The following is a 25881-nucleotide window of genomic DNA, read 5'->3' as shown; positions in this document are numbered from 1 at the left end:
GAACAAAAAAAGAAAACACTGCCAAGGAATTACACACAAGTGAACATAAATTCCTAAAATTAAGGTGCAGCCTTAATATTATTTTAAACAATAAAACATGAGAACATTTCTCACCAGCAGTTTACTATAAGACATACTGAAAGAAATTGTTCAGGCAGAAAAAAAAAGATACTAAATAGAAATGTGAAACTGCAAGAAGGAACCCAGTACACCAGGAATGGTCAATATGTGAGTAAAAGTAAAGAATACCTTTCTGTTTAAAGCAAAAATGTAACAATGGAGTGAGTTTTATATACATAGTTAAAATGTATGACAATAGCACAATCTTAGTAAAGAGAAAGGGAAGTAACCTGTTATAAAGATTCCAAACTACACATGAAGTGGTAAAATTTGAAGGCAGACTGTGACAAGTTAAAGACTATACTGTAAACCCTCCAGCACTCATTAAAATGTTTAAACAAAGAGGTACAGCTCATATGCCAACAGTGAAGAAAGGCTGAACCCCCGACGCCACAAAACACACACAATCCCAAACAAGTCAGGAAAAGAGGAAGAAATAAAAGACGGAATAAGTAAATATCAAAGAGCAAGATGGCAGAATTAAAGTCAACTATATCAGTAATTACTATAAATGTAAATGGTATAAACACTCCAATCAAAAGACAGATTGTTGGTTGAAAAGACCCACAAGTATGCTGTATAAAACAATTTTAAAGACAAGATCACAGAATAAGGTTAAAAAGCTAGAAAAAATTTCTAGCAAAAACTGAAAGGAAAGCTAGAGTTACTACATTAATATTAGACAAAGTAGATTTCAAAATAAGGAATGTGACCAGGAATGAGGAAGGTCATTTCATGACAAATGGATCATTTTATCAAGAGGATGTAACATGCACAGGTGGCAGAAATGCAAAACATTACAGACACTTTAGAAACCAGTTTGGAAGTTTTTTATAAAGTTAAATATATACTTAGTACACATCCCAGCAAGCTCACTCCCTCACTCTTAGGTACCTTCTGAAAAGAGATGAAAACATATGCACATGCAAAGACTTGTTTGAGAATATCCAAAGCAGGTTTATTTATAATAGCCCCAAACTGAAAACAACCCAAATGCCCAGCTGGTGTATGTGTAAACTGTAAGACAGTCAAACAATGGAATGAATATACTACTCAGCAATAAAAGGAGACAAACTACAAACTAACGCAGCACACAATATGGATGAATCTGCAAGCAACACTACCAAGTGAAAGAAGCCAAGCACAAAAAAATATGCATGATTCCATTTACTGAAATTATAGAAAAGAAAAAGCTCAGTGCCCCAGGACAGATAAGTGGTTGCCGTGGGCTGGGAGTAAAGGTGGAAGGAATTAACTGCAAGACCTTTTTCAGGTAATGGAAATGTTATGTATCTTGATTGTGATGGTAGTCACACAACTGTATTCATTTTTCAGAACTCAAACTATGTACTTTAAATTGGTAAATTTTAGTGTATGTAAATTATCATTAGAAACTATGCACTTCCTATTGAAAAAGTTGAATTATCTGCCCATACTTACGTGATTTTAAAAACCATGAAAAACTGAAATGGGAATATCTAGGAAGAGCCTGAGGAATTAAAGGCTGAAACTTCAAGACTCCTCCCAAAAACCCTCTCTCAAAGGCAGAAGTGAAGAAGCCCTCTGAGATAAAGCAACCGGCTGGAGTGAAGTCTGGAGACTGGGCCCAATTAGCCCCGTCTTACATGATCCATCTGTTTTCCCACCTATTTTGGGTTCTGAAGCAGAAGCAGAAGCAGAAACAGAGACTGAAGCAGAGGCAGGTAACAGGCAGAACTTCTTAAGCTGATAAACAGAAAAAAGCCCCGTGGCACTTAAAACTGCCCTAACCAGCCAGAAGTTCTCAAAGGAGATAACTAAGGCTTTTAAAGGAGTTTCACTGGCAGGAAAACCTCTAGCCTGGTGCAAGGGGACTGCGATGGTTTGGGCCTGTGCTCCTTCTCATAGGGCTGCTAAGCGATCAGAGCTCCCAGCAGGGGGACTCTCTCCAAAAATCCTCAGAGGTGGCCCAGGAAAACATGGGCAAAGCAAACGTCAACAGGTTGAACCTGCGGATGCTCTGGAATAAGTTACCCAGGGAAGTGACTCAGTGAAAAGACGCTCAAGTGCATTAGCTTGGTCAGCCCATCAAGCAGGATGTAGCAACAGACACTGAATCAGCGACAGCTGTTCTGCTGCCTCTTTCGCCTTTTCTAGAACTGGCATTTTAAACTGCAGTTATTCTGTTTTTTGCCTCTAGTACTTTATAGGAAGTATGTCAGATATTCTGTATTTTTCAGTTAGCCTGTAGAGTTAAGCTACATCCCTGCCTGAGGAGAATGGACACCAACCAGCCTTGGAGACGGGAGCCACAGCTAGACACACGGGACAGAGGCGAGGAGATCTGTGGTTCGAGATGGGAAACTGTGCCATGTTGGGCAAAAGCACTGTTTGAACTCAATGTATGGAGAAAGAGGGTGTGTGTGTGCTGGGGACAAAGAGATGAACGTCGCCGGCTTTGTCTACCAAGAAGATCACCCTTTCTCCGAGAACTGTATCTCGCCCCTGCTGGAGGGAACTCTCCTCTCGCCAGTGCAACCACGCGGGTGTCAGTCACACAGGTCACAGTCCTGCCCCAGAATACACTACAGTGGCGGTCAGGAGACAGAACTGAACGCATGCTCTGCCGTGCCGCTAGTAATCACGCATCCAGCCACGTGAAAGCCTCCCCTTCCAAAGAATAAAGCTGAGCGGGGTTCCCACAAGGGCGGAGCAGGAAGCCCCCGAGCTCACCTCCTCCCACAGACACACAAAATTACAACCACTTACGAAAAAGACCAGAACCTATCAAAAGAGATTTTCTACAACTAAAGACATAAGGAACAGACCACAGTGAGATGGGTTTGAGGGCGGAGTCACGGTACAGCCAAGACCACACCCTGGGGTGGGCGACCCACAAACGGGAGAATAGTTACAACTGCAGAGGTTCTCCGCACGGAGTGAGGGGTCTGTGCCCCACATCTGGCTCCCAAGCTCAAGGGTCCTGCGTCAGGAAGATGAGCCCCCAGAATATTTAGCTTTGAAGGCCAGTGGGGCTGACTTTCAGGAGATTGCCCAGAGGGCTGTGGGAAAGAGACCTCACTCTTAAAGGGCACACACAGAATCTCACACGCTCTGGGACCCAAGACAGAAGCAGTAATTTGAAAGGAGCCAGGGTTAGACCCACCTGCTGATCTTGGAGAGCCCCTCAGAGAGGCAGGAGGCAACTGCAGCTCACCTTGGGGACACAGACACTGGCAGCAGCTATTTGGGGAGCTCGTTCTACCATGTGGACGCTGGTCTGGTGAGCACCTCTTGGAATTCTCCCTCTAACTTACTAGCCTCAGGACCCAGCCCTGCCTCTACGCACCAACCTGAAGGAACCAGTACGGGGACACCTCAGGCCAAGCAACTAACTAGGTGGGGACACAGTCCCACCCACCAGCAGATAGGCTGCCTTAAGACCCTCGAGCCCACCACTGCCCCTGGACACAGCCTTGTCCACCAGAGGGTCCAGGACCCAGCCACACACGCCAGTGCACAGGCACTAGACCCAGGAACCCCAGGGCCCTGCAGCCAGAGACCCCATGCCCCAGCTCCGCACACCAGTGAACAGGCACCAGCCCCAGAATCTCCTGGACCTTGACCCCACCCACCAGTGAGCCTGCTCTAGCCTTGGGACCAGCATTACCCACCAGCAGGCAGAGACATGCCCAAGGAAAACCTCAGCCCTGGAGCCTACAGACCCAGCCCACCCACCAGCTGGGCCCTGGCCCTACCTACCTTCAGGCCAACACCAGCTCTGAGACACACTGGGCCCCTCAGCCAGCTGCCCCAGGGTCCAGCCCCACTGACCAGCAGTCTGATACCAGCTCTGGCACCCCTGGGTCCTGCAGCTAGACCCCAGGACCTGGCTCTGCCCACCAGTGGGCCAGCACAAGCTCTGGGGCTCACCAGGAGTGAGGCTGCCAGCCACCTTGTGACTCAGGCCTACCAACCAGTGACCAGCAACCTCTACACAAGGAGGGCCTGGCCAGCAACCAGACCAGGGGCCAGCCATGTCTACGAGACTGCCCACACCAGTCGGCCCACCACAAGAGGGAGACCCACAGTCCACAGAGGGGGCACCCCTAGAGCATCCAGCCCTGATGACCAGAGGGGAGTGCGCTGCCAGGACACACAAGATGTCTCCTACAGAAGGCCACTTCTCCAAGGTCAGGAAATGTAACCAACTTAGATACACAGAAATGAAACCAGAAAATAAGGCAAAATGAGGTGACAGAGGAACATGTTCCAAAGAAAGGAACAAGATAAAACCCCAGAAGGAGAACTAAGCAAAGTGGAGACAGGCAACCTACCTGAGAAAGAGTTCAGGGTAATGATCGTAAAGATGATCAAAGAACTTGGGAGAAGAATGGATGAACAGAGTGAGAAATTAGAAGTTTTTAATAAAGAGTTAGAAACTATAAAGAACAACCAAACGGAGATAAAGAATACAATAACTGAAATGAAAAAATATACTAGAAGGAATCAACAGTAGATTAAATGATACAGAGGAATGGATGAGCGAGCTGGAAGACAGAGCAGTGGGAATCGCTGCTGCTGAGAAAAACAAGAAAAAAGAATAAAAAGAAATGAGGACAGTTCAAGAGACCTCTGGGACAACATCAAATGTGCTAACATTCACCTTATAGGGGTACCAGAAGGAGAAGAGAGAAAGTGGAAAACAACATATTTGAATATATAATAGCCGAAAACTTCCCTAACCTGGGAAAGGAAATAGACTTCTTGGCTGAAAATCCACAGAGAGTCTGAAACCCAAAAAGGACCACACCAACACATTGTAATTAAAATGGCAAAAGTTAAAAATAAAGACAGAATATTAAAAGCAACAAGGGAAAAGCAACAAGTTACTTACAAAGAAGCTCCCATAAGGCTATCAGCTAACTTTTCAGCCAAGATATGGAAGCAACCTAGGTGTCCATCAACAGATAAATGGATAAAGAAGATGTGATATATATAAATGTATACACACACAATGGAATATTACTCAGCCATAAAAAAGAATGAAATTCTGCCATTTGCAGCAACATGAATGAACCTGGAGGGTATTATGCTTAGTGAAATAAGTCAGACAGAGAAAGACAAATACTGTGTTTCATCACTTATACGTGGACTCTAAAAAATAAAACAAATTAATGAATATTACAAAAAAGAAACAGACTCACAGATATAGAGAACAAACTAGTGTTTACTGTGGGGAGAGGGAAGGCGGGAGAGGCAAAATAGGGGTGGGGAATTAAGGGATACAAACTACTATGTATAAAATAAACAAGCTACAAGGATATATTGTACAGCACAGGGAATTACAGCCAATATTTCATAATAACTATTGATATACATGGAGTGTAATCTATAAAATTTTTGAATCATTATGTTGTACACCTGAGACTAATAAAATATTGTAAATCAATTATACCTCAATAAAAAAAAGAATAAATATGATATGCAAAAACAATAAAGAGAAAGAAATGCAGAAAATGTCCTGGAGACAATTCTTCATCTTGAGGCGTCTCCTTGCCCTTTTCTCCTAAGCTATTAGACTCACTGTCCCTTGCAGCCACTGGAGTGCTGACACAGTTAGAGAAAATGACATAGCCTAGCGGGCTAGTGTACAGAGTGCCCAGAAACACGGTGGGGCGCTCCTACAGAACTGGGGACAGCAAGGCTTGCTCAGCGTTGTAAGTCAGTGTAAAGCTACACTGTTACAACATTTCTCTTGATTGTACCCTAATAGAATATGCTAATACATTAAGAAAAAATGGCCCAGCACAGGTGGAAACGGCAGGACTGTCCATCCCAGCACTGCATGTCTGTGTCTGGAGGTGGTTAGAAATAATATAGAGCTATAGCCTAATTCTGCATTAATTCTGCATTAAAGCTGTTAATTCATGCATTAACAGCTTAGTCTATCCAACTATATACAATTGCTATTTCATACTCTGCAAAGGCTATTCTAAGCATAGAAACAGACTCCATTCCACTCAAACTTCCAACATCATGTGTCAGTAGATAATCCTGTCACATGGGCCTCCTTCCACTTCCTAGGACTAAGCACACCACACTCACCTACACTGCACCCGTCCATCTTCCACAGAGGTCAGCGCTCCACATGTGCTTGGATCTCAATTCTAACCCTCCTTGCTTTGTCTCAAGGACCTCACACTATTTATCATTCTATGTGTTATAAATCCAGCCTTTCCTTCAACCACCAGAAAGTGTAAACTCCATGAAGACAGGGCCCTTGTCCATTCTATACACTACTGTATTTTTGATGCCTAGCACATAGCAGGTACTAAAAATTATTTGTTGAAGGCAAGAATACATAAATGAATAAGAGGTTAGAAATGAATAGTCTGTAAGAAATCTTCCAGTTCTGAAGTTCTATAATTCTACTTGCAGAAGAGCAGGTGCATAATGGATTTCAGATTTAGGGTTAGAGGCTTTACCAAATTTCAATAATACTTTTCTAAATAAACATAATATAATTTTTCTTTATCCTTTCACTTTACTTCAGATAAATTCACTTTAAATTTTGAGCCTATCTTAAAGACAAAATAAATGAAATAGAAAATGTCAACAAATGATGCTTACTCTTCTTTCCATCCATATCTGCATGGATTTTCCGAGCCAAGAATCCACTTTTGTACACAGCAGCATTTGGGTCATGAGGAATGTCCAAGAATGGGTTGGTAGTACTCCCAATACGGCTGATGGTCTTTGGATGTGTTCCATTAGCCTTCTCATCAGTACCTTCTGATGAAGACTTTTTTTTCTCTTCATCATCTCTAAAAGGATAAAACAAGGATTGAACACACAGGTTGAGTAACACAGTATTCAATGTGAACATTGTGAATAACACAATATTCAATGAACAGAGTTATTTGGTGTAATAAACTATCATATTTTCTAATGGTCTATCAGTCTTAATAACAACGACCATGATAAGAACAACCGCGGTTCACTAAACATCTCCTGTGTGCCAGGTATTAATGACCATGACAGTCTTGTAAGACTGACATTAGTATTCTATACCACAGGTAAGGAAATAGACTCAAAGTTTAAATAAATATGCCAAACCACAGACCTAGGAATTAAAGGAAGAAACAGTGAGGATATGACTGTAAAACTCTAAAGCCTCTGGTCTTTACACCTACTACAGAGACTTCATGTTTGTCTTCTTTCAAACAAGTACAAGTTCTTTGGCAGAGATCATGATTTTGATTTTGATTTCTGCATGACCTAGAATAGTACCAAGCATACAGAATATGACAAGTACAGATTAAGTCCAGTAAACAATATTGGACTATATCTGCCAAATAACCAGGTAATCTCTAATATCAAAACCTCAGGTAAAGCTACCAATTGGTTAGGACGGGGGTGCCACGCACAGTGCTTTGGCATCTTACAGCTACTACTTTCCCAGTTGCCATTAAAGTTTGGAGCACACTATCACTGACCGAGAAAACCCCTAATTGCCCAGCCCCCCTTTTGAATCCCCGTTCCTTCAAGCAGGGAAAGTTGAACTCTGAGGTTATAATGTACATTAAGTATGAAGGAGGTGGTCACATTCAGCTAATAAAGAGAGGGGAAGATTAGAAGAAAGCTAATAAGCTCTGATATACTGCTGGAAAACACATAACCAGAATAAGAGCATTTGTCTTAGTTCTCCTGTTTTAATGTCCTGAATCATCTCTGGTTTCATTGTTTATTAAGCTTTGAATATTGAATCTTTTTATTAAAACTTCAACCAAAATAACCACCACCAAAATATATTTAAAATAAACCACAAGCTTAACAATCATCAAAATGTTTATTTGGTTATCAGAGTAAAACAGACGTTTTTCCCCATTGGTATTTTATAAATAATTGTGAGATATATGAAAATAACACTGAACTCAGGCAACTATACCTTACTTTTAATTTTATTTTTAGATAATTTTGGATTTGCAAAGATAGTACAGAGTTCCCTTATGCTCATCATCCAGTTTCCCCAGTGTAAACAACTTTTATTTTCTTTTGGCCACGTCATGTGGCATGTGGGACCTTAGTTCCGATCAAACCCGGGCACCCTGCAGTGGGAATGCGGAGTCCTAACCACTGGACCGCCAGGGAATTACCCCCAATGTTAACATCTTATAGAACCATAATAACAGTGTCAAAATTAAGAAATTAACAATACAATACTAAGAAGTAAACTTCAGACTTTATTCAGATCTCACCCATTTTTTATCACTAATGTTTTTTTCTTTTCCAGAATCCTATCCATGACCCCACAGTGCACTTGGCTGTCATGGCTCTTTAGTCGCCTCCAGACAGTGACAACTTTTAAGCCTTTACGTGTCCTTCATGACCTAGAAGGTACTAGCCAGTGATTCTGTAGGTTTGTTTGATGTCTTCTCATCATTAGATCGAGGTTATACATTCTCGGGGAGGATACCATGGGTGATACACCCTCTCAGTACACCAGATCAGGAGGTACGTGTTTTATTATTAGTGAGATGCACCTGGATCACTTGGTTAAGGTGGTTTCTGGCAAGTTTCCACACTGTAAAGTTACTATTTTCCTTTGTAAATGATTTGGGGGAGATATTTTGTGACTATGAAAATATCCTGTTTCTCTTTAAACTTCTGACCACTAATTTTAGCATTCATCTGTGGATTCTGACTAAGACAATTATACTGTAGTGATCTAATGGTGATTTTTTTTAATTTCCTTAATTTCTTCTACATTACTCATTGGAATTCTTCTGTAAGTATGGACACATGGATATTTATTTTATTATTTGGATTGTAATCAAACACTACCATTATTTAATTTGTTGTTCAAATTTTTCCAGCTTTGGTCATTGGGAGTTCTATCAGGTAGGCTTCTGTGTCCTTTCATCATGCCTCATCCTTTTTCCTTTTTGTTTTGTAAGTATTTCCTTTCTTTCAGGTACCACAAGATGCTACCTCCAAGCTCATTTTGTATTTTCCTTGTCTCAGCCCTGGAAGCAACTACTCTACAAGGAGTTCCAGTTCTATTATTGGAGAATGGTATTTAGAAACCAAATCCAGGTGCATATATATATATATATATATATATATATATATGATCCAGCTATCCATCCCTCCCTCCCTTCCCATGAGTTCATACTGTTATCTCCAACCCAAGCCAGGAAGACAAAATTCATTCCAGCCTTTGCCTTTTGCTTATTTGTACTTCTTCAACAGTGAGAAACCTGGCTTTCTTACCTACAATATATTTATTTATATATATGTTCAACCCGAGTGAACAACGTGTTGTTTGTTATATATAACAACGTTTATGCAATTCATTTGGAAAACAAATTAATTTTGTATAGTCTGAAATATATCTTGCATTCCCCATACCGTGGCTAATATTTAAGAAATGTACATACACAACATGTACTCCTTGTGATGTACAATTCTATGGGAATACATAATGCATCATGTATCTATCACCACAATATCAAACAGAACAGTTCTGTAACCCCCAAATTCCCTCTGCTGCCTTCTTTTAGTCAATTCCTCTCCCTGACCAATTCCTGGACACTACTTGTCTCCCTTCCTTCCCAACAGTTTTGTCATTCTCAAAATGTCACATAAATGGTTTATTTTACTTGGCAAATCATATTTAAGATTCATCCATATAGTTGTGAGAATCAATAGTTTGTTCACTTTCATTGCTGAGTACTATTTTATTTTATGGACATACTAGTTTATTTATGCATTTACTTTCTCCTACCCCACACCTCCAGCTTTATTGAGGTAAAACTGATTTATTGTAAGGTATTTTAAGTGTACAACCTGATGATTTGATATACACATACATCATGAAAGGTTCCCCAACATCGAGTTAACAAATCCAACACCTCACATATTTATTTATATATTTATTTTTGGTAAGAAATTTAAGCTTTTCTCTCCTAGTAAATTTCAGTTATACAATGCACTGCTATCAACTGTAGTCACCATGTTTTACATTATTTCTTCAGACCTTATTAGTGTTGCAGCTGCAAGTTTGTACCCTCTGAACAACCTCTCCCTATTTCCCCCACACCATATGCCCTGGCAACCACTTTTCTACTCTCTGTTTCAGTAAGTTAGACTTTTTAAAAAAAATCCACATATAAGGGATTCCATATGGTATTTATCTTTATCTGATTTATTTCACTTAGCATAATGCCCTCCAGGTTCATCCATGTTGTCAAAAATGACAGGATTTCTTTCTTATTTTAGGGCTGCATAGTATACCAGTGTGTGTGTGTGTGTGTGTGTGTGTGTGTGTGTGTGTGTTATCATATCTTCTTTATCCATTCATCCACAGACAGACTTTAGGCTGTTTCCGTATTTGGCTATTGTAAATGATGCTGCTCTGAACATAGGAGTACAGATATCTCTGAAATAATTATTTCTTTCCTTTGGCTATATATCCAAAAGTAGGATCGCTGGAACATATGGTAGCTCTATTTTTAAGTTTTTGAGGAACATCCATAATGTTTTGCATAGCAGCTGTACCACTTTACATTTCCACCAACAGTGCACCAGGGTTCCCTTTTCTTCACATCCTTGCCAGCATTTGTAACCTCTTGTCTCTTTGATAATAGACATCCTAACAGGTATGAGGTGATATCTCAGGTGGTTGTGATTTGCATTTCCATGATTTGTGATGTTGACCACCTTTTCATATACCTGTTGACCTCTTTTATGTCTCTTTAGAAAAAAATGTCTACTTAGGTCCTTTCCAAATTTTTAAACTGAGTTATTTGATTTTATGCTAATGAACTGTGGGAATTCACTGTATATTTTGGATATTAACCTCTTGTCAGATATAGGATTTGCAAAAATTTTCTTACTCCATAGTTGCCTTTTCATTTTGTTGACAGTTTCCTTTGCTGTGCAGAGCTTTTTAGTTTAACATAGACCCACTTGTTTATTTTTGCTTTTGTTGCCGAATCAAAAAAATCACTGTCAAGACCAATGTCAAGAAGTTTCCTCCCTATGTTTTCTTTTAGTTTTATGGTTTCAGGTCTTATGTTCAAGGCTTTAATCCATTTTGAGTTGATTTTTGTGTTTGGTGTAAGATGAGGTCCACTTTTTTTTTTGAGGTCCACTTTTGTTCTTTCGCATGTAGATATCAATTTTCCTAACACCATTTACTGAAGGGACAATGCTTTCTCTTGTACATTCTTAGCTGCCTTGTGTGAGTTAATTTCTGGGCTATTGGGTTCCATTGACCTATGTGTCTGTTTTTATGTCAATACCATACTGTTTTGATTATTTTATAGTTTGAAAGGAATTGTGATGCATCCAGCTTTGTTCTTCTTTCTCAAGACTGCTTTGGCTATTTGGGGTCTTTTGTGGTTCCACGCAAATTTTAGCATTGTTCAATTCCTGTGAAAAATGCCTTTGGAATTTTGATAAGGATTGCACTGAATCTTTAGATTGCTTTGAGTATTATGAACATTTAACAATACTAATTATTCAAATCCATTAGCACAGAATGTTTTTCATTTGCGTCCTCTTCAATTTCTTAGTCAATGTCTTATAGATTTCAGTGTATAGACCTTTAAAATGTCTTATAGATTTCAGTGTATAGACTTTTGACCTCCTTGGTCAAATTTATTCCTAAGTATTTTGTTGTTTTTGATGTTATTGTAAAAATGATTGTTTTCTTAATTTCTATTTCTGATAGTTCATTGTTGGTATATGGAAATGTAACTGATTTTTGTATATTGATTTTATACTGTGCACTTCATTTATTAATTCTAATAGTTTTTTGGTGGACTATTTAGGGTTTTCTATACATAGTATCATTTCACCTGCAAATAAAGACAATTTTACTTCTTCCTTTTCAATTTGGATGCCTTTTATTTTTCTTGCCTAATTGCCATGTCATCCTTATACTGTTCTTGATTTTAGAGGGAATGCTTTTCAAGGTTGAGTATATGATGTTTGCTGTGGGCTTGTCACATATGGTCTTTATTACATTAAGGTACATTTCCTCTATACTCAATTTTTTGAGAGTCTTTATTACAAATGGATGTTGAATTTTGTCAAATGCTTTTTCTGCATCTGTTGAGATTATATGATTTTTATCCTTCATTTTGTTAATGTGGTGTACCACATTTATAGATTTACAGATGTTGAACCACCCCTGCATCCCTGGAATAAATCACACTTGATCTTGACGTATGATGCTTTTAATGTGCTGTTGGACTCTGTTTGCTAGTATGTTGTTGAGGACTGTTTGCATCTATGTTCATCAGTGTTACTGGCCTGTGATGTTCCTTCCTTGAAGCATCCTTGTCTAGGGTTGGCGTTGGGGTGATGGTGGCCTCGCAGAATGAGTTTGGCAGAGTCCCTCCTTTTCATTGTACGGATAGTTTAAGGATTGGCATTCATTCTTCTTTGAATGTTTGCTAGAATTCACCAATGAAGCCATCTGGTCTTGGATTTTATTTGTTGTTTTATTTGTTTATTTAATCAGTAATCAAATACCTGTCCAAGTAATTACTAGTAATTGGTCTCATCAGTTTTCCTGCTTTTTTTTTTTTTTTTAGTGATTCACTCTTGGTAGGTTGTTTGTTTCTAGGAATTTATCCTTTTCTTCTACTTTGTCCAATCTATTGTCATATAACAGTCTCTTATGATCCTTTGTATTTCTGTGGAATCAGTTAAATGTCTCCCATTTCATTTCTAATTTATCTGAGTCCTCTTTATTTGAGTCTCTATACTGGTTTGTTTAAAATGTTCTGCTGAGTTTTGGGGATGAAATTATGATTTTTCTCTATATAAACATCAGGCAAAAGAAGTACAGTTACAGTGTCTAATATGGTAGCCACTGGCTACATATGGCTACTGAGAACTTAAAATGTGGGTAGTCCAAATTGAGATGTACAATAAATAAAAAAAATACACACCATATTTCAAAAGACTTAATACAAAAAAGGAAAATATTCCAATAATTTTTCTACCAAATACATATTGAAATGATAATATTCTGGATACACTGGGATAAGTTAAAAATACTTTATAAAATTAATTTTACCTTTTTTAAACTTTGATGATGTAGCTACTAAAAAATTTTAAATTACATATGTGGCATGCATCACTTTTCTTTTAGAAAGGCTGTTGTTAGAGAGGCTTGTATATTCTAAGACATATTAAAACCAAAGACAAAAACAGAAGAAAAATAACTGGAGAAACGTTCAACAAAGTACAGCTCAGAAAAACCCTGACAATAACTGAGGGCTGAAAATATTCAATCCTGCGAAACAAGTATTCTTCCAATTACAAAGGTTAATGAAATGACCATGTCACCTTACACTTAAATTCACTTTATTCTTTATTGTGTCATTAAATAGAATAGTATATTCTACTGAGATTCCAGACATCTTACCATCTTACAACCTACAAAATTCACCAAAACATTCTTTAATCTGTCCACTGTGTAATCATGTATGAGTCACTGGGTGGTCAAAGTCCACAGCTTAAGATGCAGTTCATTTTGAGAACAACAAAAGCTCTGGTGCTATCAGCAGATAATCTTTCTATTTTTCTGTTCTTTCTAAAGATCAACTGTTAAATCACGAATTTCCTATATCCTATGTTACTTATGACAGGTGTGTTTTTATTTCTAAACAGAAAAGATAGATAAGGAACCATACAAGTCCACTGGAGTCTTATACTTCACTGGAACATAAGAACGGAAAACAACTGCTTTTTTAAAAAAATTTTATACAGCAGGTTCTTATTACTTATCTATTTTATACATATTAGTGTATATATGTCAATCCCAATCTCCCAATTCATCCCCCCACCCAGTTTCCCCCCTTGGTGCCCATACGTTTGTTCTCTACATCTGTGCCTCTATTTCCACCATGCAAACCAGTTTGTCTGTACCGTTTTTTCAGATTCCACGTATATATGTAAATATACGATATTTGTCTTTTTCTGACTTACTTCACCCTGTATGACAGGCTCTAGGTCCATCCACGTCTATACAAATGACCCAATTTAGTTCCATTTTATGGCTGAGTAATACTCCACTGTATATATGTATCATATCTTCTTTATCCATTCATCTGTCGATGGGCATTTAGGTTGCTTCCATGACCTGGCTATTGTAAACAGTGCTGCAATGAACACTGTGGTACATGTCTCATTTTGAATAATGGTTTTCTCAGGGTATATGCCTAGTAGTGGGATTGTTGGGTCATATGGTGGTACTATTTTTAGTTTTTTAAGGAATCTCCATACTGTTCTCCATAGTGGTTGTATCAATTTACATTCCCACCAACAGTGCAACAGGGTTCCCTTTTCACCACACCCTCTCCAGCATTTGTTGTTTGTAGATTTTCTGATGATGCCCATTCTAAACGGTGTGAGGTGATAACTCACTGTAGTTCTGAATTGCATTTCTTTAATAATTAGTGATGTTGAGTAGCTTTTCATGTGCTTCTTGGCCATCTGTATGTCTTCTTTGGAGAAATATCTATTTAGGTCTTCTGCCCATTTTTGGATTGGGTTGTTTGTTTGTTTAATGTTGAGCTGCATAAGCTATTTACATATTTTGGAGATTATCTGTTGTCCATTGATTTCTTTGCAAATATTTTCTACCATTCTGATGTTGTCTTTTCATCTTGTTTATAGTTTCCTTTGCTGTGCAAAAGCTTTGAAGTTTCGTTAGGTCCCATTTGTTTATTTTTGTTTTTATTTCCACTACTCTAGGAGGTGGGTCAAAAAAGATCTTGCTGTGATATATGTCAAAGAATGTTCTTCCTATATTTTCCTCTAAGAGTTTTATAGTGTCTGGCCTTACATTTAGGTCTTTAATCCATTTGGAGAATATTTTTGTGTATGGAGTTAGGGAGTGTTCTAATTTCATTCTTTTACATGTAGCTGTCCAGTTTTCCCAGCACCAGTTTTTGAAGAGGCTGTCTTTTCTTGACTGTATATCCTTGCCTCCTTTGTCATAAATCAGTTGACCATAGGTGCGTGGGATTATCTCCGGGCTTTCTATCCTGTTCCATTGATCTATATTTCTGTTTTTGTGCCAGTACTATATTGTCTTGATTACTCTAGCTTTGTAGTATAGTCTGAAATCAGGGCGTCTGCTTCCTCCAACTCTGTTTTTTCCCTCAAGATTGCTTTTGCTATTTGGGGTCTTTTGTGTCTATATACAAATTTTAAGATTTCTTGTGCTAGTTCTGTATAAAATGCAATAGGTAATTTGATAGGGATTGCACTGAATCTGTAGACTGCTTAGGATAGTATAGTCATTTTCACAATATTGATTCTTCCATTCCAAGAACATGGTATATATCTCCATCTGTTTGTGTCATCTTTGAGTTCTTTCATCAGTGTCTTATAGTTTTCTGAGTGCAGGTCTTTTACCTCCTTAGGTAGGTTTATTCCTAGGCATTTTATTCTTTTTGTTGCAATGGTAAATGGGAGTGTTCCCTTAATTTCTCTTTCTGATTTTGCACCATTAGTGTATAGGAATGCAAGAGATTTCGGTGCATTAATTTTGTATCCTGCAACTTTACCAAATTCATTGATTAGCTCTAGTAGTTTTCTGGTGGCATCTTTAGGATTCTCTATGTATAGTATCATGTCATCTGCAAACAGTGACAGTTTTAGTTCTTGTTTTCCAATTTGTATTCCTTTTTTTTTTTAAAGATTTATTTATTTTTTTATTGATTAATTGATTGATTGATTGATTGCTATGTTGGGTCTTCGTTTCTGTGCTAGGGCTTTCTCTAGTTGTGGCAAGTGGGGGCCACTCTTCATCACGGTGCGCAGGCCTCTCACCATCGCGGCCCCTCTTGTTGCGGAGCGCAGGCTCCAGACACGCAGGCTCAGTAATTGTGGCTCACGGGCCCAGCCGCTCTGCGGCATGTGGGATCTTCCCAGACCAGGGCTCGAACCCGTGTCCCCTGCATTAGCAGGCAGATTCTCAACCACTGCGCCACCAGGGAAGCCCTGTATTCCTTTTATTTCTTTTTCTTCTCTCATTGCTGTGGCTAGGACTTCCAAAACGATGTTGAATAATAGTGGCAAGGGTGGACATTCTTGTATTGTTCCTGATCTTAGAGGAAATGCTTTCAGTTTTTCACCATTGAGAAGGATGTTTGTTGTGGATTTATCATATATGGCCTTTATTATGTTGAGGTAGGTTCCCTCTATGCCCACTTTCTGGAGAGTTTTTATCATAAATCGGTGTTGAATTCTGTCAAAAGCTTTTTTGGCATCTATTGAGATGATCATATGCTTTTTATTCTTTAATTTGTTAATATGGTGTATCACATTGATTGATTTGCATATATTGAAGAATCCTTGCATCCCTGGGATAAATCTCACTTGATCATGGTGTATCATCCTTTTAATGTGGTGTTGAATTTTGTTTGCTAGTATCTTGTTGAGGATTCTTGCATCTATATTCATCGATGATATTGATCTGTTATTTTCTTTTTTTGTAGTATCTTTGTCTGGTTTTGGTAACAGGGCCTCGTAGGAGTTTGGGAGTGTTCCTTCCACTTCCATTTTTTGGAACAGTTTGAGAAAGATGGGTCTCTTCTCTAAATGTTTGATAGAATTCACCTGTGAACCTACCTGGTCCTGGACTTTTGTTTGTTGGAAGATTTTTAATCACAGTTTCAATGTCATTACTTCTGTTTGGTTTGTTCATATTTTCTATTTCTTCCTGATTCAGTCTTGGAAGGTTAAACCTTTCTAAGAATTTGTCCATTTCTTCCAGGTTGTCCATTTTATTGGCATATCGTTGCTTGTAGTAGTCTCTTATGATCCTTTGTATTTCTGCAGTGCCAGTTGTAACTTCTCCTTTTTCATTTCTAATTCTGTTGATTGGAGTCTTCTCCCTTTTTACCTTGATGAGTCTGGCTAAAGGTTTATCAATTTTGTTTATCTCCTAAAAGAACCAGCTTTTAGTTTTATTCATTTTTGCTATTGTTTTCTTCATTTCTATTTCACTTGTTTTGTAACATCTTTATTGGAGTATAATTCCTTTACAATGGTGTGTTAGTTTCTGCTTCATAACAAAGTGAATCAGCTATATGTGTACATATATCCCCATATCTCCTCCCTCTTGTACCTCCCTCCCACCCTTCCTATCTCACCCATCTAGGTGGTCACAAAGCACCGAGGTGATCTCCCTGTGCTATGTGGCTGCTTCCCACTAGCTATCTATTTTCCATTTGGTAGTGTATATATGTCCATGTCACTCTCTCCCTTCTTCCCAGCTTACCCTTCCCCCTCCCCATGTCCTAAAGTCCATTCTATACATTTGCGTGTTTATTCCTGTCCTGCCTCTAGGTTCTTCAGAACAATTTTTTAAAGATTCCATATATATGTGTTAGCATACAGTATTTATTTTTCTCTTTCTGAGTTACTTCACTCTGTATGAAAGACTCTAGGTCCAGCACCTCACTACAAATAACTAATTTCGTTTCTTTTTATGGCTGAGTAATATTCCGTTGTATATATGTGCCACATTCTCTTTATCCATTCATCTGTCAACAGACACTTAGCCTGCTTCCATGTCCTGGCTATTGTAAAGAGAGCTGCAATGAACATTTTGGTACATGACTCTTTTGAATTATGGTTTTCTCAGGGTATATGCCCAGTAGTGGGATTGCTGGGTCGTACGGTAGTTCTATTTTTAGTTTTTTAAGGAACCTCCATACTGTTCTCCATAGCGGCTGTATCAATTTACATTCCCACCAACAGTGCAAGAGAGTTCCGTTTTTTCCACATCCTCTCCAGCATTTATTGTTTGTAGGTTTTTTTATGATGGCCATTCTGACCGGTGTAAGGTGATATCTCATTTTAGTTCTGATTTGCATTTCTCTAATGATTAGTGATGTTGAGCATCCTTTATGTGTTTCTGGCAATCTGTACATCTTCTTTGGAGAAATGTCTATTTAGGTCTTCTGCCCATTTTTAGATTGGGTTGTTTTTTTGATATTGAGCTTCATGAGCTGCTTGTAAATTCTGGAGATTAATCCTTTGTCAGTTGCTTCATTTGCAAATACTTTCTCACATTCTGAGGGTTGCCTTTTTGTCTTGTTTACGTTTTCATTTGCTGTGCAGAAGCTTTTACATTTCATTAGGTCCATTTAGTTTATTTTTGATTTTATTTCCAGTTCTCTAGGAGGTGGGTCAAAAAGGATCTCACTGTGATTTATGTCAAAGAGTGTTCTGCCTATGTTTTCCTCTAAGAGTTTTATAGTGTCTGGCCTTAAATTTAGGTCTTTAATCCATTTTGAGTTTATTTTTGTGTATGGTGTTAGGGAGTGTTCTAATTTCATTCTTTTACATGTAGCTGTCCAGTTTTCCCAGCACCACTTATTGAAGAGGCTGTCTTTCCTCCATTGTACATTCTTGCCTCCTTTATCAAAATTAAGCTGACCATAAGTGCGTGGGTTTATCGCTGGGCTTTCTATCTTGTTCCATTGATCTATATTTCTGATTTTGTGCCAGTACCATACTGTCTTGATTACTGTAGCTTTGTAGTTTAGTCTGAAGTCCAGGAGCCTGATTCCTCCAGCTCCGTTTTTCTGTCTCAAGGTTGCTTTGACAACTCAGGGTCTTTTGTGTTTCCATACAAATTGTGAAATTTTTTGTTCTAGTTCTGCGAAAAATGCCATTGGTGGTTTGATAGGGATTGCATTGAATCTGTAGATTGCTTTGGGCGTTATAGTCATTTTCACAATGTTGATTCTTCCAATCCAGGAACATGGTATATCTCTCCATCTGTTTGTATCATCTTTAATTTCTTTCATCAGTGTCTTATAGCTTTCTGCACACAGGTCTTTTGTCTTTTTATGTAGGTTTATTCCTAGGTATTTTATTCTTTTGTTGCAATGGTAAATGGGAGTGTTTCCTTAAATTCTCTTTCAGAATTTTCATCATTAGTGTATTAGAATGCAAAAGATTTCTGTGCATTAATTTTGTATCCTGCTGCTTTAACAACTTCATTGATTACCTCTAGTAGTTTTCTGGGAACATCTTTAGGAGTCTCTATGTATAGTATCATGTCATCTGCAAACAGTGACACCTTTACTTCTTCTTTTCCAATTTGGATTCTTTTTATTTCTTTTTCCTTTCTGATTGCTGTGGCTAAAACTTCCAAAACGATGTTGAATAATAGTGGCAAGAGTGGACATTCTTGTCTTGTTCCTGATCTTAGTGGAAATAGTTTCAGTTTTCACCACTGAGAACGATGTTTGCTGTGGGTTTTTCATATATGGCCTTTATTATGTTGAGGTAAGTTCCCTCTATGCCTACTTTTTGGAGGGTTTTTTTAAAATCATAAATCGGTGTTGAAATTTGTTGAAAAGTTTTTCTGAATCTATTGAGATGATTATATGGTTTTCTCCTTCAATTTTTAATACGGTTTATCACATTGAATAATCTGTGTATACTGAGTAATCCTTGCATTCCTGGGATAAACCCCACTTGATCATGGTGTATGATCCTTTTAATGTGCTGTTGGATTCTGTTTGCTAGTATTTTGTTGAGGATTTTTTGCATCTATGTTCATCAGTGTTATCGGCCTGTAGTTTTCTTTCATTTTGACATCTTTGCCTGGTTTTGGTATCAGGGTGATGGTGGCCTCGAAGATTGAGTTTGGGAGTGTTCCTCCCTCTGCTATATTTTGGAAGAGTTTTAGAAGGGTAGGTGTTAGCTCGTCTCTAAATGTTTGATAGAATTTGCCCATGAAGCCATCTGATCCTGGGCTTTTGTTTGTTGGAAGATCTTGAATCACAGTCTCAATTTCAGTGCTTGTGATGGGTCTGTTATATTTTCTATTTCTTCCTGATTCTGTTTCGGAAAGTTGTGCTTTTCTAAGAATTTGTCCATTTCTTCCAGGTTGTCCAGTTTATTGGGATAGAGTTGATTGTAGTAATCTCTCATGATCCTTTGTATTTGTGGTGTCAGTTGTTACTTCTCCCTTTTCACTTGTAATTCTATTGATTTGTGTCTTCTCCGTTTTTTTTCCCGAGGAGTCTGGGTAATGGTTTATCAATTTTGTTTATCTTCTCAAAGAACCAGGTTCTAGTTTTATTGATCTTTACTATTGTTTCCTTCATTTCTTTTTCATTTATTTCTGACCTGGTCTTTATGATTTATTTCCTTCTGCTAACTTTGGGGGTTTTTTTGTTCTTCTTTCTGTAAGTGCTTTAGGTGTAAGGTTAGGTGTTTTATTTGAGATTTTTCTTGTTTCTTGAGGTAGGATTGTATTGCTATAAACTTACCTCTTAGAACTACTTTTGCTGCATCCCATAGGTTTTGGGGCGTCGTGCTTTCATTGTCATTTGTTTCTAAGTATTTTTTGATTTTGTGTTTGATTTCTTCAGTAATCTCTTGGTTAGTTCTTAGTGTACTTTTTAGCCTCCATGTATTTGTATTTTTTACAGATTTTTTTCTGGTAATTGATATCTAGTCTCATAGCATCGTGGTTGAAAAGATATTTGATATAATTTCAATTTTCTTAAATTTACCAAGACTTGATTTGTGACCCAATATATGATCTATCCTGGAGAATGTTCCTTGAGCAGTTGAGAAGAAAGTGTATTCTGTTGTTTTTCGATGGAATGTCCTATCAATATATATTAATCCATCTTGTTTAGTGTATCATTTAAAGTTTGTGTTTCCTTATTTATTTTCATTTTGGATGATCTGTCCATTGGTGAAAGTGGGGTGATAAAGTTCCCTACTATGTTTGTGTTACTGTCGATTTCCCCTTTTATGGCTGTTAGCATCAGCCTTATGTATTGAGGTGCTCCTTTGTAGGGTGCATAAATATTTACAATTGTTGTATCTTCTTCTTGGATTGATCCCTTGATCATTATGTAGTGTCCTTCTTTGCCTCCTGTAATAGTCTTTATTTTAAACTCTATTTTGTCTGATATGAGAATTGCTACTCCAGCTTTCTTTTGATTTCGATTTGCATGGAATATCTTTTTCCTTCCCCTTTCAGTCTGTATGTGTCCCCAGGTCTGAAGTGGGTCTCTTGTGGACAGCATATATATGGGTCTTGTTTTTGTATCCATTCAGCCAATCTATGTCTTTTGGTTGGAGCATTTAGTCCATTTACATTTAAGGTAGTTATCGATATGTATGTTCCTATTACCATTTTCTTAATTCTTTTGGAATTGTTATTGTAGGTGTTTTCCTTTTCTTGTGCTTCCTGCCTGAAGAAGTTCCTTTAGCATTTGCTGTAAAGCTGCATTGGTGGGGATGAATTCTCTTACCTTTTGCTTGTCTGTAAAGCTTTTAATTTTTCCGTCGAATCTGAATGAGAACCTTGCTGGGTAGAGTAATCTTGGTGGTAGGTTTTTCCCTTTCATCACTTTAAATATGTCCTGCCACTCCCTTCTGGCTTGCAGAGTTTCTGTTGGAAGATCAGCTGTTAACCTTATGGGGATTCCCTTGTATATTATTTTGTTTTTTTTCCCTTGCTGCTTTTAATATTTTTTATTTGTATTTAATTTTTGATTAGTAAATGCCGTGGTGTGTTTCTCCTTAGATTTATCCTGTATGGGACTCTGCACTTCCTGGACTTGACTGAATATTTCCTTTCCCATATTAGGGAAGTTTTCAACTATAATCTCTACAAATATTTTCTCAGTCCCTTTCTTTATCTCTTCTTTTTCTAGGAGCCCTATAATTCGAATGTTGGTGGGTTTAATGTTGTCCCAGAGGTCTCTGAGACTGTCCTCAATTCTTTTCATTCTTTTTTCTGTATTCTGCTCTGTGGAAATTATTTCCACTATTTTATCTTCCAGGTCACTTATCCGTTCTTCTGCCTCAGTTATTGTGCTATTGATTCCTTCTAGAGAATTTTTAATTTCATTGATTGTGTTGGTCATCATTGTTTATTTGCTCTTTAGTTCTTTTAGGCCCTTGTTAAACGTTTCTTGTATTTTCTCCATTCTATTTCCAAGATTTTGGATCATCTTTACTATCATTACTCTGAATTCTTTTTCAGGTATACTGCCTATTTCCTCTTCATTTGTTTGGTCTGGTGAGTTTTTTCCTTGCTCCTTCAACTGCTGTGTGTTTCTCTGTCTTGTCATTTTGCTTACCTTACTGTGTTTGGGGTCTCCTTTTCACAGGCTGCAGGTTTGTACTTCCCAATGTTTTTGGTGTCTGCCCCCAGTGGCTAATGTTGGTTCAGTGCGTTGTGTAGGCTTCCCAGTGGAGGGAACTGGTGCCAGTGTTCTGGTGGATGAGGTTGGATCTTGTCTTTCTGGTGGGCAGGACCGCATCTGGTGGTGTGTTTTGCGGTGTCTGTGCCCTTATTATGATTTTAGGCAGCCTCTCTGCTAATGGGTGGGGTTGTGTTCTTGTTTTGCTAGTTGTTTGGCATATGGTGTCCATCACTGTACCTTGCTGGTGGTAGAGTGCAGCTGGGTCTTAGCATTGAGATGGAGATCTCCAGGAGAGCTCCTGCCGTCTGATATTACGTACAGCCAGGAGGTATCTGGTGGACCAATGTTCTGAATTTGGATCTCCCACCTCAGAGGTACAGGCCTGACACCCAGCCAGAGCACCAAGACACTGTCAGCCACATGGCTAGGAAGGAGAGTGTGCTGCTACCTGGCTGTTGCTGGGTCCAGGGGTTTAGACAAGGGGCTCCTGAGGAAGGAGGCGCCTCCCAGTAGGCTGCTTCTGGAAGTGCTGAAAGAAGGTGGAGGCTGCAACCAGCTGTGGCAGACAGGGTGAGGTGCCCTCACATCCAGCTATTTCATTTATTTCTGCTCTGATCTTTATGATTTCTTTTCTTCTACTAACTTTGGGTTTTGCTTGTTCTTCTTTCTCTAGTTTCTTTAGGTGTAAGGTCAGATTGAGATTTTTCTTGTTTCTTGAGGTAGGATTGTATTGCTATAAGCTTGCCTTAGAACTGCTTTTGCTGAATCCCATAAGTTTTGGATCATTGTGTTTTCGTTGTCATTTGTCTCTAGGTATTTTTTGATTTCCTGTTTGATTTCTTCAGTGATCTCTTGGTTATTTAGTAATGTATTGTTTGCCCTCCATGTGTTTGCGATTTTTACGGTTTTTTCCGTGTAATTTATTTCTAAGCTCATAGTGCTGTGGTCAGAAAAGATGCTTGACATGATTTCAATTTTCTTAAATTTACTGAGGCTTGATTTGTGACCCAAGATGTCATCTATCCTGGAGAATGTTCCGTGTGCACTTGAGAAAAAAGTGTAATCTGCTGTTTTTGAATGGAATGTCCTATAAGTATCAATTAAATCTGGTTTATGGTGTCATTTAAAGCTTGTGTTTCCTTATTAATTTTCTGTCTGGATGTTCTGTCCATCAGTGTAAATGAGGTGTTAAAGTCCCCCACTATTATTGTGTTACTGTCAATTTTCTCTTTTATAGCTGTTAGCAGCTGCCTTATTTATTGAGGTGCTCCTATGTTGGGTGCATATATATTTATAATTGTTCTATCTTCTTGGATTGATCCCTTGATCATTATGTAGCGTCCTTCTTTGTCTCTTGTAACACTGTTTACTTTAAAGGGTATTTTCTCTGATATGAGTATTGCTACTCCAGCTTTCTTTTGATTTCCATTTGCATGGAATATCTTTTTCCATCCCCTCACTTTCAGTCTGTATGTGTCCCTAGGTCTGAAGTGGGTCTCTTGTAGACAGCATATATATGGGTCTTGTTTTCGTATCCATTCAGCAAGCCTGTGTCTTTTGGTTGGAGAATTTAATCCATTCACATTTAAGGCAGTTATCGATATGTATGTTCCTATTACCATTTTCTTAATTGCTTTGGGTTTGTTTTTGTAGGTTCTTTCCTTCTCTTGTATTTAGCACTTAGAGACGTTCCTGTACCATTTGTTGTAGGATTGGTTTGGTGGTGCTGAATTCTCTTAGCTTTTGCTTATCTGTAAAGCTTTTAATTTCTCCGTCGAATCTGAATGAGATGCTTGCTGGGTAGAGTAATCTTGGTTGTAGGTTTTTCCCTTTCAGCCCTTTAAATATGTCCTGCCACTCCCTTCTGGTGTGCAGAGTTTCTGCTGAAAGATCAGCTGTTAACCTTATGGGGATTTCCTTGTATGTTATTTGTCATTTTTCCCTTGCTTTTAATAATTTTTATTTGGCTTTAATTTTTGTCAATTTGATTACTCTGTGTTTCTCCTTGGGTTTATCCTGCCTGGGATTCTCTGCACTTCCTGGAATTGGGTGGGTATTTCCTTTCCCATGTTAGGGAAGTTTTCGACTATAATCTCTTCAAATATTTTCTCAGGTCCTTTCTCTCTCTCTCTCCTCCTTCTGGGACCCCTATAATGAGAATGTTGGTGCGTTTAATGTTGTCCCAGAGGTCTCTTAGGCTGTCTTCATTTCCTTTCATTCTTTTTTCTTTATTCTGTTCCGCAGCAGTGAATTCCACCATTCTGTCTTCCAGGTCACTTATCTGTTCTTCTGCCTCAGTTATTCTGCTATTGATTCCTTCTAGTGTATTTTTCACTTCAGTTATTGTACTGTTCATCTCTGTTTGTTTGTTCTTTAATTCTTCTAGATGTTTGTTCTTCAATTCTTCTAGGTCTTTGTTAAACATTTCTTGCATCTTCTCGATCTTTGCCTCCATTCTTTTTCTGAGGTCTTGGATCATCTTCACTATCATTATTCTGAAGTCTTTTTCTGGAAGGTTGTCTATCTCCACTTCATTTAGTTGTTTTTCTGGGGTTTTATCTTGCTCCTTCGTCTGGTACATAGTTCTCTACCTTTTCCTTTTGCCCATCTTTCTGTGAATGTGGTTTTCCTTCCACAGGCTTCAGGATTGTAGTTCTTCTTGCTTCTGCTGTGTGCCCTCTCGTGGATGTGGCTATCTAAGAGGATTGTGCAGCCTTCCTGATGGGAGGGACTGGAGGTGGGTAGAGCTGGGTATTGCTCAGGTGGTGGGTAGAGGTGGGTGTTTCTCTGCCCTCTGGTGGATGAGGCTATCTAAGAGGCTTCTGCAGGCTTCCTGATGGGAGGGACTGGTGGTGGGTAGAGCTGACTGTTGCTCTGGTGGGCGGAGCTCAGTAAAACTTTAATCCGCTTGACTGCTGATGGGTGGGGCTGAGTTCCCTCCTTGTTGGTTGTTTGGCCTGAGGCAACCCAACACTGAAGCCTACCTGGGCTCTTTGGTGGGGCAAATGGCAGACTCTGGGAGGGCTCACACCAAGGAGTACTTCCCAGAACTTCTGCTGCCAGTGTCCTTGTCCCCGCAGTGAGCCACAGCCACCCCCCGCCTCTGCAGGAGACCCTCCAACAGTAGCAGGTAGGTCTGGTTCAGTCTCCCCTGGGGTCACTGCTCCTTCCCCTGGGTCCTGATGCACACACTACTTTGTGTGTGCCCTCCAAGAGTGGAGTCTCTCTTTCCCCCATCCTGTCAAAGTCCTGCAATCAAATCCCATTAGACTTGAAAGTCTGATTCTCTGGGAATTCCTCCTCCCGTTGCCAGACCCCCAGGTTGGGAAGCCTGACATGGGGCTCCGAACATTCACTCCAGTGGGTGGACTTCTGTGGTATAAGTGTGCTCCAGTTTGTGAGTCACCCACCCACCAGTTATGGGATTTGATTTTATTGTGATTGTGTCCCTCCTACCATCTCATTGAGGCTTCTCCTTTGTTTTTGGATGTGGAGTATCTTTCTTGGTGAGTTCCACTGTCTTCCTGTTGATGACTGTTCAGCAGTTAGTTGTGAT

At 38.9% G+C, this 25881-nt stretch overlaps 1 protein-coding gene across 10 annotated transcripts in view; it reads right to left on the bottom strand.

Moving 5' to 3' along the window:
- Positions 1–25881, bottom strand: part of PSD3 (pleckstrin and Sec7 domain containing 3) — a 551931-nt gene that overhangs the window by 93767 nt on the left and 432283 nt on the right. For all 10 annotated transcript variants that reach the window (XM_057537135.1, XM_057537140.1, XM_057537136.1 and 7 more), the window contains one exon: positions 6733–6926. In XM_057537135.1, coding sequence (XP_057393118.1) covers positions 6733–6926 — 194 coding nt within the window. The remainder of the gene's footprint in view (positions 1–6732; positions 6927–25881) is intronic.

This window comes from Balaenoptera acutorostrata, chromosome 21 (assembly GCF_949987535.1).
Source record: "Balaenoptera acutorostrata chromosome 21, mBalAcu1.1, whole genome shotgun sequence".
In the NCBI taxonomy this organism is placed as follows: domain Eukaryota; kingdom Metazoa; phylum Chordata; class Mammalia; order Artiodactyla; family Balaenopteridae; genus Balaenoptera; species Balaenoptera acutorostrata.
The sequence above is the reverse complement of the archived record's forward strand: the minus strand, read 5'-3'. Positions and strand labels throughout refer to the sequence as shown.